Source organism: Geotrypetes seraphini, chromosome 11 (assembly GCF_902459505.1).
Source record: "Geotrypetes seraphini chromosome 11, aGeoSer1.1, whole genome shotgun sequence".
In the NCBI taxonomy this organism is placed as follows: Eukaryota; Metazoa; Chordata; class Amphibia; order Gymnophiona; family Dermophiidae; genus Geotrypetes; species Geotrypetes seraphini.
Window position 1 is genome coordinate 47,283,851 of NC_047094.1, and position 21,979 is coordinate 47,305,829.

Below are 21,979 nucleotides of genomic sequence, written 5' to 3' on the forward strand. Positions count from 1 at the left end.
CAGGCTGAGCGGTTCCATGGAGGTGCGACCGGGATCGGAGCTAGACTGCATTCGTCTGCACGGTGTGTCCGAGAGTGGCAGAGGTCTTTGGCCGTGGTGGTCAGGCCAGTGGTGCAGTCAGAAGAGTTAGAATCCAGGTTTCTAGTTTTCTGAAGCAACAGATACCAGTACCTGGGAATTCAATCTTACATGGGTCAGAACGCTGTGTTTCTACCCGTGTCCCATCAGGAGAAGCTACAATAGGTTGTCAGAGGCTTCTGGCTACTCCGTTCCTGACAACGTGGAAGTATCTCCTGGTTCTGGGAACCATGGTAACAATGATCGAGGTGGTCCCATGGGCCTGAGTCCATCTGTGTCCGCTGTTAGAGGCTCTGCTTTCATGCTGGAACCCACAGCAGGACTCATTACATTCACCCATAAGAACATAAGAAATGCCTCCGCTGGGTCAGACCTGAGGTCCATCGCGCCCAGCAGTCCGCTCTCGCGGCGGCCCATCAGGTCCAGGACCTGTGCAGTAATCTTTTATCTATACCCCTCTATCCCCTTTTCCAGCAGGAAATTGTCCAATCCTTTCTTAAACCCCAGTACCGTTCGCTGCCCAATAACGTCCTCTGGAAGCGCATTCCAGGTGTCCACCACACGTTGGGTAAAGAAGAACTTCCTAGCAATAATCAAGGATAGCATAGTGCAACACCTGGAGAATCATGACCTGATGAGAGCTAGTCAACACGGCTTCAGGAAGGGGAAGTCATGCCTGATGAATTTACTTCAATTTTTTGAGAAGGTGAACAAACAAATTGATAGCGGAGACCCGGTGGATATAATATATTTGGATTTCCAGAAGGTGTTCGACAAGGTTCCACACGCTAGGCTTCTGAGGAAACTACAAAGCCATGGGATTGAAGGGGATATACTACGATGGATAGCAAATTGGTTGGAAAACAGATTGCAGAGGGTAAGCATAAATGGAAAGTTCTCGGACTGGGAAAATGTGACAAGCGGTGTGCCCCAAGGCTCAGTTCTTGGACTCATATTATTCAATATATTCATAAATGACCTGGAAGAGGAAACCACAAGTAATATAATCAAGTTCGCAGATGACACGAAACTATGTTGACCAGTTGGATCACATAAGGACATTGAAGAACTCCAGAGAGATCTGAACCAGCTAGAAAAATGGGCAGAAAAGTGGCAGATGAAGTTTAATGTAGACAAATGCAAAGTGATGCATCTGGGTACGAAAAACAAGGAACATAATTATATAATGTTAGGTGTGACATTGGGCAAAAGCGAACAAGAAAAAGACCTGGGGGTACTGATAGACAGGACCCTGAAGCCAACGGCACAATGTGCAGCGGCGGCAAAGAAAGCAAACAGGATATTGGGCATGATAAAAAAGGGTATTATAAGTAGATCGGCAGAAGTCATCATGCCTCTTTACAGAGCAATGGTCAGACCACACCTGGAGTACTGTGTCCAACACTGGTCTCCTTACCTGAAGAAGGATATAACTCTGCTGGAGAGAGTGCAGAGGCGAGCCACGAAGCTAGTAAAAGGTATTGAGAATTTGAGCTACAAAGAACGCCTCGTAAAACTAGGATTGTTCACCCTCGAGAAGAGAAGGCTGCGAGGAGATATGATAGAGACTTTCAAAATACTAAAAGGTTTTGACATAATAGAACAAGAAGCATCATTACTGACGTTGTCAAATGTGACTCGGACGAGAGGCCATAAACTAAAATTGAGGGGCTACAAGCCCAGGACTAATGTCAGAAAGTTCTGTTTTACACAGCGAGTGGTGGACGCTTGGAATGCTCTCCCAGAGGAGGTGGTGACGGAAATCTCCATTATGGGATTCAAGTGCAGGTTGGACGCACACCTGCTTGCAAATCACATTGAGGGATACGGGAAAACAGGGTCTTCATCAGGGAACACCTAGGACGTAATCAGGGAATACCTGGATTGGCCTCCGCGTGTGCGGGTCACCGAACTGGATGGACCAATGGTCTGATTCGGTGGAGGCATTTCTTATGTTCTTATGTTCAACTTTTCCGAATGCCCTCTTGTTTTTTTATTTTCTGAAAGTTTGAAGAATCTGTCCCTCTCTACTCTCTCTATGCCCTTCATGATCTTGTAAGTCTCTATCATATCCCCTCTAAGTCTTCTCTTCTCCAGGGAAAAGAGACCCAGTTTCTCCAATCTCTCAGCGTATGAAAAGCTTTCCATCCCCTTAATCAGTCGTGTCGCTCTCCTCTGAACTCTCTCGAGTAACGCCATATCAGAGGAGAGTGACACAACTGATTAAGGGGATGGAAAGCTTTTCATACGCTGAGAGATTGGAGAAACTGGGTCTCTTTTCCCTGGAGAAGAGAAGACTTAGAGGGGATATGATAGAGACTTACAAGATCATGAAGGGCATAGAGAGAGTAGAGAGGGACAGATTCTTCAAACTTTCTGAAAATAAAAAAACAAGAGGGCTTTCGGAAAAGTTGAAAGGGGACAGATTCAAAATGAATGCTAGGAAGTTCTTTACCCAACGTGTGGTGGACACCTGGAATGCGCTTCCTGATCGGTGGTGGCGTGCACCGGTCTAACCTGGCGGTTGTGTTACCTCTTGCTCTCCAGGGGCCTTCTGCTCTGGATCTTGGATTGGGTGATCCTGTTGACGGATGCAAATCTCAAGGGCTGGGGAGCAGTGTGCATGTCTTTCTCAGTGCAGAGCAGATGGGTGCCTTCTAAACGCAAGTGATTGATCAATAGCCTGGAACTGCAGACAATTCAGCTGGCCCTTCTCTAGCTTCAAGGTTGTCTTCATCATCGAGCTGTACATGTGTTCTTAGACAAGGCCACTGTGGTGACTTTCGTTCATAGTAAGGGGGTCACAAAGGGTCCCTTTCTGAGCGTGGAGGCTTGGCTGCTCTTTTGGTGGGCAGAGAGGCACCTTTTGGCACTGTCTGTGGTGCAGATGTGGATGACGTTCAGACAGTCTTTCACAATCGTCAGACACCGGTCCCTGGAGAGTGGTTTCTCTCTTGCAGAGTGTTCGCTTGCATAGTGCATCGGTGAGGGTACCCTGTGTTCGATCTTATGGCAACTGTGGCGAACAAAGCCGATTAGTTCTACTGTCATTGGTGAGAGGCTGGCAGAGCAGACCTGGATGCTCTGGTTCAGCCCTGGTTAATCTTTATGTCTGCCCTCCATGGGCCATGGTAAGGCATCTGTTGAGACAGCTAACAGTCCACAAGGGGCTTGAGATCCTGGAGGCTTCCTATTAGCCAAGGTGGCTGAGATATGCTGACTTGGCTTGGCTCCAGCAGGAGCAGGGAGGCTCCGGTTGCCTTGTCCCTTTTGCCTCCTCACGTAGGAGCCAATTGCTCTGCAAGATGCGGACTGCTTTGGTTTTCAGGCGTGGCTCTTGGGCACGTGAACTTGATGGGCCAGGGCTCTTCGATAGTGATGCCATGTGTTTCTTCATAATTGGAAGCCTATGCGAAGACTTGGAGATGTTATCAAGCTTGGTGCGCTCTCAGCCCAGAGGACCTTTCTCTTGCTTCAATTCCTTGGGTTCTGGTGTTTCTACAGGATGGCCTGAAGAATGGTCTTGCTGTGGCTTTGCTCCGGGTTCAGCTTGCTGGTCTTTAATGTATGTGTCCTCCTACACTGAGAAGCTCTTTGGCTGTACCTCCGGATGTGGTCTCTTTTCTAAGGGGTGCGTTACAACTAAGGCCTCCTTGGCGCCTTCCCTATCCGCCATGGAACCTAAATGTGGTTTTGTGCTCTCTGGCTCATCCGCCGTATGAGTCTTTAGAACAGACATCTTTGGATCTCCCGGTCCAGAGAGTCTTCCTTGTGGCTATCACTTCAGCCTGGAGAGTTTTGGAGCTTCAGACTCCTTCATGCATATTACAGATTCCGCGGTGATGCATTGTACTGTTCCTTCCTTTTTTCTGAAGGTGGTTTCTGCCTTCCATGTGAATTAGTAAGTTTCAAGTTTTATTAGGTGTTTATCAAGGTTATCTAAACGGTTTTACAATCAGGTACTCAAGCATTTTCCCTATTTGTCTCAGTGGGCTCACAATCTATCTAAAATATCTGGGGCTATGAAGGACTGAGTGACTTGCCCAGGGTCACAAGGAGCAGCGTGGGGTTTGAGCCCACAACCCCAGGGTGCTGAAGCTATAGCTCCAACATCTGCGCCACACGCTCCTCCAACTTCCTACATTTGCTTCCTCAGGTTTGAAGGACTAGGACCAGGTGCTGCGGTCCCTAGATATGTGCATGCTTTTATTGCAGTATTTGGAAATTACCAACAAGTTTTGTCTCTCTGACCACCTGTTTCTTCTGGCAGGTCCTGCCCGCAAAGGTAGGCCAGCCTCTAAGGCTACCATTGCCAGGTGGATTCGCTTGGCCATTTCAGCGTCTTACATGACAGCTGGAAAGAAGCTCCCCTGGGGGAGCGGGCTCATTCGACCAGAGGAGTATCTTCCTTTTGGGCAGAGTTGTCTGTTCTCTGGATGCGATTTGTAAGGCTGCTACATGATCCTCCTTACACACTTTCACCAAGTTTTACAAGATTTATGTGGCAGCCAAGCAGGATGCCTCTTTTGGTTCCTCTGTGTTGGCAGCAGGTTCATCAGTCCCACCTTTACTTTTCAGGATCGGTCTGTTACGTCCCACTGGTCCTGGAATAAAGTGGGATTGTACAAGAATGAAAGATTAGGTTCTTTCTTTTGCTAATCCTCACTTTATTCTGGGAACCACCTTATGTCTTCTGATTTGCTGATTGTCTGCCTTACAGGTACTGGTAAGCTGGATTTCTGTTTCTGACCAGCCTTTATAAGAGTGCCATCTGACTAGGTTTAGCACTTAAATTGGGTGGGGGGGGGTCCCTAGTTCAGGTGCCCCTTCTGACAGTGCAGGCTGTGTCTCCTCTTAGCACTGTTTTATCGTTCAGGTTTTCAATGTTTCTTAACCTGTTTTTTCATTTTGCATTGTTGTTGCATTTGTTTATATTAGCAGAACTGATTTGCTTGTCGAGGAATTCCCCATTCCTCTCTCTCTTGTTTGTTATCCTCTACAGATGTTCTTGGCTGCTTAAAGACTGACTGGAGTCCAGAAGAGCATGCTCAGTGGTAATGTGTGAGAGGGAGGGGGTAAAAGCTTCAAATGTTTGAGGCTTTCTACAGATCCCTGATGGAAGGAGGTAAACAACCCATTGGTCCCAGAATAAAGTGAGGATTTACAAGAAAGAAGATTAGCAAAGGTAAGAACCTAATCTTTCGTTCTTTCTCTCAATACAGTAGTTATTTTAAGAACTACTGAGTTTAACTTAAGGCTTTAAGTAGGTACCAAGGTGTTCAGGAGTGCATTATGTTTTATAAGTTAGATTATTACAGGGCTGGCTTAAGAGGTGAGCCAATAAGGCACTGGTTCAGGGCAATTAAACTTAAGTGGTGAAAGCTCTTTCTAGCAGTGGGAGATTTTCTTCACTTCCCACTGTTGGTCTGTGTCTTCAGAAGTTAAAACCAATCACATTCTTTCTCTTGAAGAGACAAAAAAGCTTTGATTGGTTTTACCTTTAAAAATGTAGTAATGCCCTGGGCAGCAGCAGAGTACAGTGAAGGAACAACTTCAGCTGCCATGTAAGCATTAATCAGGTTGGGACTGATGCTGAGGGCTAGGATTGTACTTGACTAAAAGAGAACTTATGCTAATGGTGTTGCTGGGGGCTGATGCTGTTATGAAGGTGGGGGAAAGGTGCAGATACTGGGGGAGTAAGGAGTGAGAGGACAACGGACAAATTGGGAGGGAGAGGCATAAGATGGATGCTTAGGTAAGGGTGAAGTACAGTAAGATTAATAAAGTTGGTGGGTGGATGCTGGGGAAGGGTAATGGAAGCAGGAAGACAAGTACTGGTAACCTGGAGATGTGAGAGAGTAGGTATTTAGACTTGGAGTGTCTTGAGAGACCAAAAGAAGATTGACTGTGATTAGCTGGATATTGGGAGAATAAGTAGGGACTTGGGTCTTGGGTGGGATTGCTAGTGTAAACTCAGGGATTGGGTAGGATGGAAGAGTGGAGATTTGAAGATTAACTGAATAGTTAGTAAGAACAAAGAAATTGACTAGGAATGGCTAATTATCAGTCTTTGTGGTGAGTTGATTGGGTGAGAGGTATGAGGTGGTGAGACTAAGGGGTCATTTTCAAAGTGCTTTGAAAATACGCCTCTATATGTAGAAATATGGTAAGAGTAGATGGTTTGAAGGGTTTAGAGGGTTGGGTAGCAGTTGAGGGGCAGTTGAAAAGGACAAAAGCCATGGAGGGAAAGAGAGACAAAGGCAGGGGACAGATCTTTTGAAGAAGGTGAGAAAAGGATAGAAATGGGGGAAGTGAAGGTGACATGGAAACCTAGATAAGGTGCAAAATCTAAGAAAGTGACTAGAAATGATGAGGAAATAAGGGAAGTAGCTGGGGATGAAAGGCTAAAGGTAGATGAGGCTGAGAAGGGGGTGAGTATAGAGGGTAGAAACGGGTAACTAGAAAATAACTGAAAGAGGAGCCTGGTGGACAAATAAAACAGAGTTGGGAAATGGGAGGACTAGTGATGAAAGATTAGGAAGGAAGGAAAAATGAATTGTAGGTCTAGATAAAGGGGCAGATGAGAAAAATGGAAAGATCAATATCAGAGAGAGATTTAGGGAAGTAAGGGAAGAAACAGAAATTGGAAATACGATCCTGAAAAACTAGTTAGGAGGAAACTAACAAGAGGGAGTCATAAACAGAGCAGGACAAACCTGCCTGGAAAAAAATGAGAAGACGACAAAGGTATAAAAATTTTATTGACAGTTTCTAGAAAATGAAATATGTCAGATTTGAAAACTGTGTAGTTATTTAAAAAAGTGTTCAGTAGAGAAAGGAATGCATTTCTGTTTCTCTCTTCAGTACTCCACAGCTTACATTCTTTCTGTGAGAGGTTCTGTCTCTGTTTTTTTGGCTATATGTTTGTTTTAATTTTTCATTTCTTTAGCGTCCCTCCAGACCTGCACAGAAACGCATGGATTTATGCTCCTTTGCCAGCAGGTGGAGACTGAGACATTGACTTTTGGCTACAGTACAAGTAGACTGTGCAGTCCCTCTTACACTCAGTTTTTTCTCAGTCTCCAGCAGGTGGAGTGGTCTGTTTGCAGTCTGTGCTGAGGTTTGTTAAGGCCTGTTGGTTCTGGTTACTGAGGTTCTTTGGCATCCTACTGACCTCGGGGTATCACACTCAGAAGGGTCGAGTCCCCCCCACCCCATTTCCCTTACCTTCCCAGGTTGTTTTCTGGATTTAGAGGAGCCTCAACTGTACGCCTTGCCACTGATACTGGCACTGACTAGTTTAGAGAGCCATGTGGGGTCTGCTCTAACTTGAGACAGTTGGTGAGCTGTGAGACGTTTAAAAAAAAAAAAAAAAAAAGAGACAAGAAATAAAAGGAGTTTTAACAGAAGCCTGAGGCCACCGTTGTTATACGGAGTTGTGTGTGGGTTTTTGTGTGTGGTTTTCATTGTGAGCACTTATAAAAAGCCTAAAAAGTGTGTTGGTTGTAGGTGCTGATCGGTTGATGTGGCTGGTGTCTGCGTGAAATATCCTGGGCGCTTTGAGGGGGACTTGGCTTTGGGTGTCGGTATACCGGGTTCTCCTTCACGCGTGTCGGCGGGAGGCGCTGGAGAAGCCCGGGCTTCCCCCACCATTCATGAAGGGGATTCCCTTTCTGCTGTTGCTGGGTTGGCTGGTGGTTTTTCTGTTGCGGCGGGGTAGAGTCTGGCTTGAGTTGGGGTAGAGTGTGTATGCTTTTCAGTTGCCAGTTTGGCGACATTCATTTTGCCCATGGCCTCTGGTGACCTTCCTCCTGTCTTGGAATGGCAGAAACAGGTCTTAAATGTGTTTTCTACTCCTGCTATGCGTTCTGTATTGCCACCGGGGTTGTTTAGCCCTGATTTTATGTTGGCCACGTGCAAGGTTTATTTACAGGTGGCTGGGGGTCCTGCTTCGGTTCCATGGGTCGTGGGGTCGTTGGGGGGGGGGTGTCCCTTCCACAGCCACCCCCCCCCGTTCAGTCTCCTGCTACGGCTTCCTCTGTCCAGCCCCCTCAGCCATTGTTCAAGCGGCTGCGGGTGTCTTGGGACAAGGATTCTTTTTTGGCTGATCTGTTTCTGCAGATGAGGACTTGGATCTGGGGAGGATGTAAGCTGTGGAGTACTGTTGGGGGGGATCTCATGTTTTGGATGGAGATTTTTCAGAGGTACCAGTTGGCGAGGATGTGTCTGTGCACATTTTTCTCCAGGAAGAGATGCAGGAGCTCATACTTCAAGTGTCTTCTGTTTTGCATTTTGAAGAGGAAGCTAATGACCCCCCTCATATGTTGGACCCTCTTCTTAGAGGGATCCTGCTCTTTCCCTATGCATCAGGATATTCGGGATATAGTACACGTTCAGTGGAAAGTTCTAGACCAGCCTTTTTGTTTGGCGCAGTCCATAGCCAGACTCTATCCCATTCCGGAGGGGGTTAGAGATACTTTTAAGTCTCCTGTGGTTGATGCAGTAGTCTAGGCTATTGCACGCAGACATACCATGCCAGTGGAAGGCAGCTCGGTCCTGAGAGACCCTCAGGACCATAAAATGGAGGTGGCTCTTAAACACAGTTTTGATCTGGCTGTCCAGGCAGCTATTTGTGGCGGTATGGTAGCCCAGGCTTGTTTCCGGTGGTCTAAGAAAGTTCTTGACCAAGAGACGGCTGACTGGTCCTTAGTGGATCAGGAAGTTGCTAAGATTGAGCTGGGAGCTTCTAATCGCTCTGATGCTATCTATGATCTTTTGTGTGCCTCAGCCAAGTCCATGGCACTGGGTGTAGCCATACCCTGTGGCTTTGGGGTTGGCCAGCGGATGCAGCATCTAAGGCTAAACTCAGTAAGAGATTCATCTCCAGGCTCTTGGCCTACCAGGCAGCTTCTAAGGATCTAGAGTGGAGTCTTCTAATCTGAACTTCATCTTCTTATTTTCACTTTAGAAAGCTCTTAAAAACACGCCTCTTCTCAAATATGATGACTTAGTTCAAATAACTCACACTCTCATCACTGAGAAATCCCCTTTTCACTATTTCACCCTCATTCTTCCTCTGTCATTATTCTTTAAATCCTTATTATTAAATGTTAATATGTTTTATTTGTTCTTTTATTTACTCTGTAAACCACATTTACTCTGTAAACTGCTTAGTATAAGGCTTGTGTGGTATAAAAATAAAGTTTGTTATGTTATGTTAAAGTTTCTCTTTTGGGGCTCCTTTCTCTTTGGGGAGGAGTTGGATGAGCAGGTTCAGGCCTTGAATGATTCTAAGGTGCCTCGCTTGTTGGAGAACTGACCTTGCCAGGCTTCATGAGGTGGTTCTGCCCGGGGACATTTGAATTAATTTCGTAGGTACTGCCCTGGCCAGGATGTGACATCTTTTCCTTCCAGAGGATATTTCTTCCAATGCATGCAGTCCTTTCAGGAGGCCCGCCGGTACCTCTGGTGGCTTCTCCATTGCCCGTTCGGCCCAGTGACTCATTATGGGCCCTTCTCCCTCTTCCAGTCTGAGCCCGGTTGCGGGAGTTTTACCGGGGATGGGCTGAGATTACAACAGATCAGTGGGTTCTGGAGGTGCTTTGGGATGGTTATGCTCTGGAGTTTTCCCAACCTTTTCCAGATTGTTTCCTCTCCTCTCCTTGTCAGGTAACTTGGAAGAAGAGGGCTTTTTGGCAGTCACTGCTCAGGTTGCTGGACCTCAAAAGCAGTAGTCCAAGTGCCTCCTCAGGAGATTTCACACCAACAGGTACTCCATTTACTTTGTGGTGCCCAAGAAAGAGGGGTCTTTTCGGCCAATTTTGGATCTCAAAGGTGTCAACAGAGCTCTCCGGGTTCCATCTTTTCGTATAGAAACCCTGAAATCTGTAATTCTGGCTGTCCAGCCTGAGGAATTTCTGATTTCTCTCAATCTGACAGAGACCTATCTACATATTCCCATTTGGGCCTCTCAGTGATGCCTTCACTCTGTGATTTTGGGGGAACATTATCAGTTTTGTGCACTTCGAGTTAATTGTTCAGGCCTGGGGTTGGACAATCATGCATCTCATTGCCACGAGGGTCAATGCCGAAGTGCTGAGGTTCTTCACTTGGTGCAGAGATTGCCATTCCGAGGGGCTGGATGCTATGGTGCAAGCTTGGCCAACGGACAGCCTGCTGTATGTCTTTCCTCCGTGGCCTCTGGTGGCCAGAGTTCTTCTTCGGATTGCCCGGCTCGCAGGCCACGTGATCCTGGTGGCTCCGAATTGGCCCAGGCGCTCGTGGTTTATCGGATCTGGTTCGTCTGCTAGTGGCGGATCCTCTCCCGCTGCCCCTCTCGCCCGATCTTCCAACTTGGGATCCCATTCCGATGTTCGATCCGGGTCCTTTTTGTCTTACGGCTTGGCTCTTGAAAGAGCTTGCCTGAGTAAGAAAAGGATATTCAGATAAAGTGATCTGCACTCTTAGGGTCTTGGAGAATTTCTACCTCGAGGGCTTATGTCCATGTTTGGTGTTTTTTTTGAGAACTGGTGTTCTGCACGAGGCTTGGTTCCTCTTCGAGCTGCTTTGCCTCATATTCTGGAGTTTCTGCAGGATGGCTGGAGCAAGGCCTTGCCTGGTCTTCGTTTTGGGTGCAGATTGCCGCTTTTTCTTCCTTTCATGGTCTCTTGCGTGGTAAGTGTTTGGCTTCTTCTCCAGATGTGATTGGGTTCTTGAGAACTGCAAAATTGCTGTGGCCTCCAGTGCAGCCTTCGGTTCTTGCCTAGGATCTCAGTTTAGTTCTCTCTGTGCTCATTCTATTCCAATCGGTCACTCCTCCAGGATGAAAAAAGAGTACATCTCTTTAGTCTTGGAAAAGATAAATTACCAAGAACATCAATGGGTGATTTGTGTAGACTTGAAGATGGTTAATTTTCATCTTGGTCAACAAAATGGCTACACAAAATATCCTTACTTTTTATGCCTTTGGGATAGTAGAGCCAAACATGAATATTAGGCAAAAAAAGATCGGCCTCCAAGGAAATATATGGTGGTTGGAAGACAAAATATAATCAGTGAGCCTTTGGTAGCACTAGAGAATCATACTGCCCCCACTACATATAAAAGCTAGGCCTGATAAAACAATTTGTAAAGGCTTTGAATAAAGACGGTTTGTACATGGAATACATAGTGCATATGTTACCTGGACTTACCATGGAAAAACTGAAGGCAGGAATTTTCAAAGGTCCACAGATCAGACAACTTATAAATGACCCACATTTTATAGCATCGGTGAATGAAACTGAATCATATTCCTGGTCTTCATTTGTTCTTATTGTGAAAAACTTACTTGGAATCAAGAAGACAGACAACTACACACAATTAGTAGATGATTTTCTCTTTCATTCCATCAAGCTTGGCTGTAACATGAGTGTTAAAGTCCATTATCTGCACAGCCACTTAATCATTTTCCAGAGATCCTTGGTGTCTGAAGCAAAGAGCAAGGTGAAAGATTTCACCAAGACATAGAAACAATGGAAGCCAGATACCAAGGAAGATGAAATGCACATATGATGGCAGACTGTTGTTGGAATTTTATGTGAGATTGTCCTGGCAGATCCCACTCTCAGAAGCTTCTTGTGTGTCAAATGACTGCAAAGTTTGTATCATAAACTTATGCTTTTGGTATGAAATAAGTAGATTTTCATGTTGTACACTTTTCTTTTAAATTTTTAATATGTTTCCTACATCAAAATATCCTGATTTTTTTTTTAATGGGCAAGCAGAGTGGTATAAGGCACGTGCTCTGTATCTCTAAAAGTAGAGCTGATAGGAGAAAACTGGTGCCATTTCTGGAATCAGCAGGTCAAATGTACCCAGAAACAGGTCTAACATTTGAGGCACCAAAATGAGTGTTGGCCAGTATTATTATTATTGTTGTTTCTTAAATATATTTTGGTATATTATGGGATATATTTGTATTGCACTTTTCCAACGTATTCTGGTTTTTGTGGTTGTGGCACTGAATATAAAGATTAAGTAAAACATCAGCATTGATGTTCAAGTTAAGACATTGACTGTGCTGGCTGAAAATCTTTCTCCTATTTGTGCAGCTCACACTGAAAGATTGTTCCCATGATGAGGAATATAAAAACAGATTTGGCTTGAGGCACCCCTGAGTTACTATCGTTAATCATAAGACACAAAGACAGAGAACAAAGTAATTCTGCATAATTCAACCCTTAAGGACACCTTGCAGCCTTAGAATGCTCAGTTTATCTGTCTCCAGTGAATGGTCACAGATACATTATGCAGCTTCTGGTCTGTTTATTGAGACAGCTCCGAACCCAGTTGGCAGCTGGATTTCATTGTACTAAAAGGTTTGAGCTCTTTAAGGATTTAAAGAAATTTGTCTGAAGCAGAGGTGTAACCCTTTGAGGTCTCTAAAGAAAAGGGCTGGTGTGTGGGGATAGGAGGCAATGTTCAGTTGTGGATTAGGAACTGGTTATCAGATAGAAAACAAAAGGTAGGGTTAAATGACCATTTTTCTTAATAGAGGAGGGTAAATAGTGGAGTGCCACAGGGATCTGTATTGGAACTAGTGCTATTTAACTTATTTATAAATGATCTGGAAATTCAAACGATGAGTGAGGTGATTTAAATTTGCAGGTGACACTAAACTGTTCAAAGTTGTTGAAACACAAGCATTTTGTGAAAAATTGCAGGCAGACCTTAGGAAACAGGAAGACTGGGTATCCAAATGGCAGATGAAATTTAATGTGAACAAATGCAAAGTGATGCATTTGTCCACATCATAGTTACCAGATGCTAGGGTCCATCTTGGGGGTTAGTGCCCTAGAAAAAGATCTGGGTGTCATTGGAGATAATATGATTAAAACTGACCAGTGTGCGGCGGCAGCCAAACAAGATACTAAGAATTATTTAAAAAAAGGGATGGTTAACAAAATTTAAGAATGTTATTATTCCTTTGGTATCACTCCATGGTGCAACCTCACCTTGAGTATTGCATTCAATTCTGGTCACCTTCTCTCAGGAAAGATAAAGTGGAACTAGAAAAAATTCAAAGAAGAAAGACCAAGATGATAAAGGGCATGGAACTCTTCTCATATGAGGAAAGACTAAAAAGGTTAGCGCTTCTTCAACTTGGAAAAGAGATGGCTGAGGGGAGATATGATTTGGAGTCTATAAAATCCTGAGTGGTGTAGAATGGTACAAGTGGATCAATTTTTCACTCCGTCAAAAATTACAAAGACTAGGGGACACACGGTGAAACTGTAGGGAAATACTTTTAAAACCAATATGAGGAAATTTTTTTTTTCACTCAGAATAGTTAAGCTCTGGAATGCTTTGCCAGAGGTTGTGGTAAGAGCAGTTAACGTAGCTGATTTTAAGAAAGTTTTGGACAATTTCCTGAAAAAAAGGCCATAGTCTGTTATTGAGACAGACATGGGGGAAGCTACTGCTTGCCTTGGATTGGTTCCATGGAATGTTGCTACTATTTGCCAGGCACTAGTGACCTGGATTGGCCACCATGAAGATAGATCATTGGTCTGACCCTGTAAGGCTATTCTTATGAGAAAGCATTGGTTGTTTATGGTGAAACAAAGAAAAATGGGGCATGGAAAGAGAGAGAGAGACAGACATACAGAACGAAAGAGGGTGTGGAGAGAGAAAGAAGGGGGCAGGGTGAGAGAGAAAAACAGACATACAGAAAGAAAGGGGGTATGGAGAGAGAAAAAGAAAGAAGGGGCAGGGTGAAACAAAGAAAAAGTTTGGGGAGGGATTGAGGTCTGGAGGAGAGGAAGCATACAGGAGGCTGAAAGAAGGGAAGAAATATTGGATGCACAGTCAGAAGAATAAAGTGCAACCAGAGACTGATGAAATTACCAAAGGTAGGAAAAATGGTTTTATTTTCAATTTAATGATCAAAATGTGTCTGCTTTGAGAATTTATATATGCTGTCTATATTTTGCACTATGGCCCCCTTTTACTAAACCGCAATAGCGTTTTTTAGCGCAGGGAGCCTATGAGCGTTGAGAGCAGCATGGGGCATTCAGCGCAGGTCTCTGCGCTAAAAACCGCTATCGTGTTTTAGTAAAAAGGGAGGAGGAATATTTGTCTATTTTTGTATAGTTGTTACTGAGGTGACATTGCATAAAGTCATCTGCCTTGACCTCTTTGAAAACCCACGGAATATAAATGATAATTAACATTTTCTCTGCGTACAGCGTGCTTTGTGTTTTTAAAATTTTATTGTTGGTAGATCATTTTGACTTGGCCACAAATGTAAGGGGGAGGGAGGGAGGGGAACTGCTGAAAGACATCTAGTAATCCTTGAAGGCTTGACTGTGCAGGGAATTATTTTTGTAAAATCATGTTTTGTTATGTGACTGGCATTATTTAGACTTTAATTTCTATGAATTAATAGAATGAAAATGATATAAATTACTTGCTTGTTTTTATGTGCGTGTGCTGTAGGAAAGTGGAGAGAGAGTGGGCTGAGGACGCTGAAGGGAAATGGGGAAGAGAGAATGGGGAGAAGACGCTGATTTATAAATTGACAATTGTACAGAATATTGTTTCTTTTTTATATTCATCCATAGCTTCATGTTAATGATGTGCTCATATGCACTTATTTATCATCATAACATATACATCATCATTAACATGCAGCTGTGGATGTGTAAGGACAGGCTGAGGAGGATGGATGGGAAGGAAGGAAGGTGCACATATCAACATATCGTACATTTTTAACATGCATGATGCAGCTATAGGCAAGCAGAGGAGGATGGGATCATACAGATGTGTATGTTCAGATATGCGCTCAGATGTGTAGTTTTTTCTGATATATTTATTAAGCTTACAGTATTTATAAAAACACATTTAATACTTGTTACAAAAAATATTGTGCAATTGTGATCTACTTCTGGCCTACAAAGGTCAAAAGAAATCCTTAACTGAGATTTTACATTCAAAAGTGAATTATAGCTACTAGCACTATTATTTATTAGTTATTTATTATGCAGATGTTTGTTAGTTTGTTATTAGTTCAGTATTAGACGTATGTTAGTTTAGAATAGATAGGTATAGATTAGTTTAGTTTAGGTTAGGTTAGGGCCCTGCTGAAAGAGTCTACCTTGATGTGGTTGCAGGCTTACAAATCTTTTGGTCAAAGAGTGCGGCGACAGAGAAAAGTATGTGTGTATTCGGCCCATGGAAGAAGGGGGGGTCGGGGGGGGAAGGGGTGCGTGGGGGGCCCAATAGGATTGCTCAGTAAGGGGCCCAGAAATTTCTGATGGCGGCCCTGCTAGCAAGATTGCCTTCAATGTGTGCTTGACAGCTCCCATTTGGCTGTTGAAAAAAAGCCTGTGCATTTTTCTCTGAGGATTTCTTACCATGTAAGATGGCGGGTTGACTTAAGGCTGAAGTTTACACACCTGATATAATTCACGGAATGCTTCTCAAATGGTGCCATAGCACAATGCAAGCCATTCACAGATGTTAAGTGAGGATGTTAATGTTGTATGGTGAGAAGATCTTGGTGGTGCTATGCTTACACACTGTCCACGTTTACATAGTAATATAATAAATGACAAAAGGTCATTCATTTTGCCCATTCATGGTTAAATTGTCCATTTTTTTTGCCCATTCATGGTTAAATTGTCCATTTTTCTTTAATATTTCTGGGCCATAGACCATAGAAGTTTGCCCGGTACTGTCTTTAGGTTCCATTAACTGGAGTTGCCCATCGAAGCTCACTGCAGCCTATCCTAACCACCCTTTCGTTTGCAGGACACCATTTACTTATCGAACAGTACTGGAAGAGGGGCAAGCAATGAGACTCTGATACAATCATATTCTGCTGGAATCTAAATTTTCTTCTTTACAGTCAAATTTCCCCAATAAATATAGCAGTTTCTGAACTATAATCTCTATCTGCACATTAAACCAGGTGCAAGACTAAAGTTACTTTGTTAACTAGGACTGCCAATGGATAGTAAACCTTGCAGAGCTTGTCCATAGTTCAGGAGCTACAATATCAACCACTCACCTTTATCTACATGTTTAGTTACCTTCAAAGACAGGTAGTAGATCAGGGAGGTAAGATTTCCCTTGACTAAATCCATGTTGGCTTTGTCTCATCCATGCTTATGTATATGCTCTGTAATTTTATTTTTTATAATAGCCTCTATCATTTTGCCTGGCACTGTCGTTAGACTTGCCTGTCTATAATTTCCTCAATCACCTCTGGACCAACTCTATCCTGTTTATATCTTTCTGAAGGTGTGGTCTCCAGTACTGTACACAGTATTTTAAATGAGGTCTCTCCAGAGTCTTATTTATGCAGGGACATCATCGCTTTTTCCCCCCCCCCTTACTGGCCATTCTTTTTGCTATGCATCTAAGCATCCTTATAGCTTTTGCCATTGCCATTTCTACCTGTGTGTGGCCATCTTAAGATCATCACATATGATTACGGTATACTTCGCGATTCATGGACTCAGTCATTCCTGGTATTTTCTGACCGCTTCTTTGGGTCATAAAATACTGCGAATGACTAACCAATGGAAAAGCTCTCTACACTCAGCCAGCCTTCCCTTCCCCAACCCACAGTCTTCCCTGGTCACGTACCTCCCGTGCCCCCTCCCACAGCACGTAGAGCAGAAAAATCACCACCACCAGGCTCTGGAAGATGCAGCCGACTAAGGCAACCAGGGCACCTTTACTGGGGTTGGTTGCGGGGAAACCTCGAGGGTCAGCACTCAGCACATGGTCAAGACCAGACTGCGATGTCTTCTGTGGCCTGATGAGACGCATGAGACTGGAGGTAGAAGGCAACTTTTTTTGTTTTTTAAATTGGGGACGAAGCAAGAGAGGAGGAGGAGTGCCGATTACAGTATTCTTCCAATATTTGCGTTTTTTCAACATTCGCAGTCACTCCGCGAATGTAACCCTCGTGAATTTTGGGGGAGTACTGTATACCCAAGTCCTGCTCCTCTTTCAATCTCAAAAGTTCTTCACCCCTGAACTATAATCATTACCTTGGACTTTTGCAGTCTAAATGCATGACTGCACCCCCTTAAGAGACTTGTGATAACCTCCAACTGGTAAAGAATTGGTAATATTCTTTTGCAGCTTTATTGTACAAGCCTCTTCTCACAATTTGTTTTTTATGGCTTACTTACGAGTAAAGTAGGCAGTTTCCTGCCTTTATTTATTTTGCCAACCTTTAACTGGGAAGGTTACAAACATAAACATTGCAAAGCCATAAAAAACCCAATATAGATGAAATATACTTGATCCAAACTCTACCACTGGTAAATAAATGCTGACATATTGATCTTACAGTGAGAATGAAAGTGAAAACAGATATGCTGTCAACTGTCTTTTAAACTATGAAAAATCTGTAAGCAATGTTAGATACTCGGGCAATCTGTTAAGATTTGTCGGTATATCAAATTTTAATAAACATAATAAAGAATTTGCAATGGAAAAATCTGCTTCTCAAGTATCAACATAACACAACTTATACAAAGAGGGTAAAGAGAGTTGGCACATCTCTTCCAGCTTTAGTGCCCGAGATGTATGCGGAATCTGAAATGCCTTAGTCAAGTATAATGGAGGCAAACCAGGCAGTGCTCTAGAATCTACACCTTAAATCTAATCCAATAATAAACATTAAACCAGTGTGACTTTTAAAGTGAGATGCAACATGATTGTACTGTTAAAGACCTATCACCTTCTCCCTGTTGCATTTTGTGTAATTTGTAATGCATTACACAATGGTTGTATGAGCCCTAGTATAAAATGTTACAAGAATAATCCAATTTAGACAAAATCAGACTTTGGACCACTATCTAGCTTGGATTATTGTAGCCTTCGTAAGAGGAAATCAGATATGCAGTTCCTGCTTTGACACATCTCTGTCCCTTTCTTCTCTCAGGATAGGATTTTTGGGGCTTGGTCTAATGGGAAGTGGAATTGTTTCCAACCTGCTTAAAATGGGGCACACTGTGACAGTTTGGAACCGAACTGCTGAAAAGGTAAGTGGGTGGGGTCTGGAAAAGGGAAAACCTAGGTAGGAATTAAATGTAGTCTTTCACTACACTTGACAACATGAGGAAGACAGATGCTTGGGTGGAGACTGACCATAAGACAATCCACCATTTAAAGTACATTTGTACTGGCCTCAAAAACATAAGGGAGGGTACCCTTCGAAATCCTGAGCATGTGCAAACATGCTCATGCTTCCACCTTCAGAAGTGGCATCTCCCTTTGTAGATTAAAATGTGTATGTGTGCTCTGACATTATACTCTCACAAGCTGGGTTCCCTTAGCCTCTGTGCCAAGTCAAAGAAGTAATTAGAAAGAGAAGAGTATAGGCTTTCTAGGATGACTTGCCTGTAGTATCTCTTAACTTCTCCAATATTATTTTGAAATGATTTTAGAAATAGTTAAGGAACAATGCTAAATCACTTAATAAGTAAATTACACTAGGTTTCAAAGGAGGATATTGAGCACAAAAGAGAAAAGCCTTCATCCTTCAGTTCTAAGTTAATTATCTTATTTGTGATTGGGAAGGATTTTTTCACAGTTACAAAATGAATTATAGATGCACAGTAGGTGTCTTTTGGCCTCCTTCTGGATTATTTTGTTATCTATAACCTCTCCAAAAGCAGTAATATTTTTGTGATTTTTCTGCCTATCCTTATGTTTATCTGGATCTGTTTTCAGTAGTTAATTTATTGTGATTTGTCATGAACTTATAAGGGCTTTGGTGGAATACAAATGGTAATATAATGTAATGTAACTTAATATCTCATATGTTAAAGTCTTATTTCACCCCTTTCATTTCCCTGATTTTGTTCAGATTACTTTTCTGGGATGTTGATCAAAACTCATTTCTGTCACTTGGGGGAGATCACTGTTCAGTTTTTGCATTGTTCATCCCTTTCCTTACTACATTCCTTTGTGACTTTACAGTGTGATTTATTCATCCAGGAGGGAGCCCGACTGGGAAGAACCCCTGCAGAAGTGGTTTCTACCTGTGACATTACTTTCGCTTGTGTATCAGATCCAAAAGCATCAAAAGATGTACGTATTACCTCACCTAGAAACTAACATGCTCCCTTGACATACTAATTCCACATTAACCCGTCACTTGCTGAAAGTCTTGCTCTTATTTTTTTGGACCAGGAAACTGGAGTATTTAGAAAGTATGTGAACAGAAAGACACTGGCATTCTCTATCTCAAATGTTAGGAACCTTTCTTGCAACTTAATTTAGCAAGCTAGAGATCTGGATTGTATAGACTTTAAATATATTAGCACTTGTTATTGAGACAGAACTGAATTTGTTTCTTTAAAACCTGTATATCTACATTTGCCTACTTGTCAATATAGTTATAATATATAATACATAACAATAAAAAAATCATAGAAATCCGATTCCAAAAGGTAGGATATGTTGCAATTCACAGAAATTCATTGAATAACATTCTGACCCCCAAATGATTTGTAATATATTTTTAATATAATATTATTTCAGTGTCGCATCCTAGTCTTGTGTTGTCTTCCCACAGCTGGTTCTGGGCCCCAGTGGAGTGCTGCAGGGAATCCGTCCGGGGAAGTGCTATGTGGACATGTCAACTGTAGATCCAGACACTGTAGCTGAAATAGCTCAGGTGACTATTTCCAGCTTCATCTCAAACCTTAGCAATAAGCAATCTCTTTTTTGAGCTAAGCCAAAAAGTCTTAGAAGGCAGGAGCCAAGTCAAGGTTTCAGAATTCTGTTTATTGGTGCCCCTTGGTGATTATCTTGGAAACCCTGATTGTCTGAAAAAATGTCATATTCCTGTGTATCAGCTTTTTCTATTATATTGATAATAATTGGGATAATTAGCATCTTTACCCAGACAGGATCCTACAGTGTTTCAAAGTTTGTCTCGCCATACCTGCAGCCCTGTCTGGAACAAGCAACATGGCAGCATGTTTCTGGTGAGGGAAGAGAAGGAAAGCTGTTCTGCAATTGTCTAAAATAGTTGACACGGGGGAAGTGATGAGGCTCTTTTGAACCTGGGAGTGGCAGCCTATTAAAAATGGACAGCTATGTGGTGGAATGGGGGCAAGCATGAAAAATAAAATAGCCATTATATTTTCCTCTCATTGCTCTGGATTTACTAGTCAGGGTTTGTTTTTAAGATAAGGACCTATCCAAGGGCAAAGGAGGAGGGTTTAAATGGCTAGATAAAATTACAATTGGAGAAGTCAGAACACAAACCAGATAAAACAAACGGGGGATAATATATTGACCTAAATATGTGTTGTGCTGAGGTCACTGGAAACAGGAGTAGGCCTTCTCTCATGTCACTAGAATTAATATATAAGCTCTGTTGAAGACCAGAGAAGATACACAAAGGCTGTAGCTTAGTTTTATGAAGTCCCATTGTTTCAATGTGTGTCCAGTCTCCAGAGACCTGCAGAACAGATAAGGTTTGGCTTTTGACCTGGTTGCTATAGAGATGGACTTTTCTTCTTACTACAGAGATTAAATTCCAGGGGAGGGGGTTTCCCTCTCCTTTTTTTTTGCAAGGTAAAGTTAGAAATGCTAATTGGATATACAAAATGATGAATTAAATTTAGTGAACTAATAACGTAGGAACTTTCATATTCAAGGGTTCAGATTGAAGTATAATTACCTCTAACAATTGTACTGGAGGATGCATATAGGAAAATGTAGGGTTTGTTGTGGGAGTGGATTAGCCACTCCCCTTTTCTTTCACTGAGACACGGGATTTTCAGTGCGTGCTCTTAAATGACTTAGTCACATGGGAGCAGTAGTTGACTTTTAAAGAGAAATGATTTAAAGCTGTGTGTATGGATAATTTTTCCTCTGTAAGTATATTGTAATACTTTTTCCTGGTTTCTTCTGTACTTTTTCCTTATTAGATAAGCTAGTATTAAAATGTAACTTTTAAGAATTCTTGTGTGAGGAGGATGGACACTCCCCCAATATGCAAACAAGCGCCTTATATGGTATCAAGTATTCATGACCAATTAAATGCAGGCAGTAAAATGCAGTCACGTATTAGGTATATTTAAGTGAACCTAGCAGAACAGAATTTTGAGGGCGTTATGTCAGGGAAGTTGCATTTACACTCTCTGACTTGTAATGTTCCTCCATTGTACAAATGATTGCCTTGAAACAGGACAGTCTGTTGAATTTTAATAAAACAAGATTTTATCTGGAACATTTGTACAATTATCATCATTTCAGTGCACCTATAGGCAGGGTAGAACCAAAACTCTGCTCAGAAGACATTGGTCTCTTCTAGGATATATCCTGGTTTGTAACTTTATGCTCTGAAAAAAAGTAGGAAACACTTCCTCCAAGACTTCTATTCTAGTAAAGGAAGTGCTTTCCTGTTCACAGTCAATAAAAATACCTCTACAAAATATAAAAATAAAAGTTTCCTAGCACCATTTTGGAGCCTAAGCACATCTGGTTCTAAGGATAGCCACGATGAATACACAAGATATGTAATTGTATACATTGGATAAGAGAAGGATGGTCAAAGTGAGGAAGAGGTTAGGATGGAATGGGGAAGGCATAGGGAAAAGAGCAGTAATGATTGAAAAGAGTGTGTAGATGCTTATGGATCAGTCAGGATTTATTCAGAGACGACAAGTTAGTGACAACATCAGATGGACATTACATCTGTTATGGGCCACCCAGCGAGCCCAAGATAAGGTTGCCCTTCTAACCATAGATGCAGAGAAGGCTTTCAATCAAGTGGGTTGGGAGTTTTTATGGCAGGTGATGGAGCGGATGGGTCTGGGGGATTTCTTTCTCGCCTGGGAGTAGGCGTTCTATTGGGCTCCTAGGGCCACCATTCGTATTA

The 21,979-nt window shown here is 42.7% G+C and overlaps 1 protein-coding gene across 7 annotated transcripts in view; it reads left to right on the forward strand.

Moving 5' to 3' along the window:
• Nucleotides 1-21,979, forward strand: part of GLYR1 (glyoxylate reductase 1 homolog) — a 104,929-nt gene that overhangs the window by 57,524 nt on the left and 25,426 nt on the right. For 6 of the 7 annotated variants that reach the window (XM_033963847.1, XM_033963844.1, XM_033963842.1 and 3 more), the window contains 3 exons: nt 18,023-18,122; nt 19,063-19,173; nt 19,661-19,762. In XM_033963847.1, coding sequence (XP_033819738.1) covers nt 18,023-18,122; nt 19,063-19,173; nt 19,661-19,762 — 313 coding nt within the window. The remainder of the gene's footprint in view (nt 1-18,022; nt 18,123-19,062; nt 19,174-19,660; nt 19,763-21,979) is intronic. The other variant, XM_033963843.1, reaches the window with a different exon arrangement.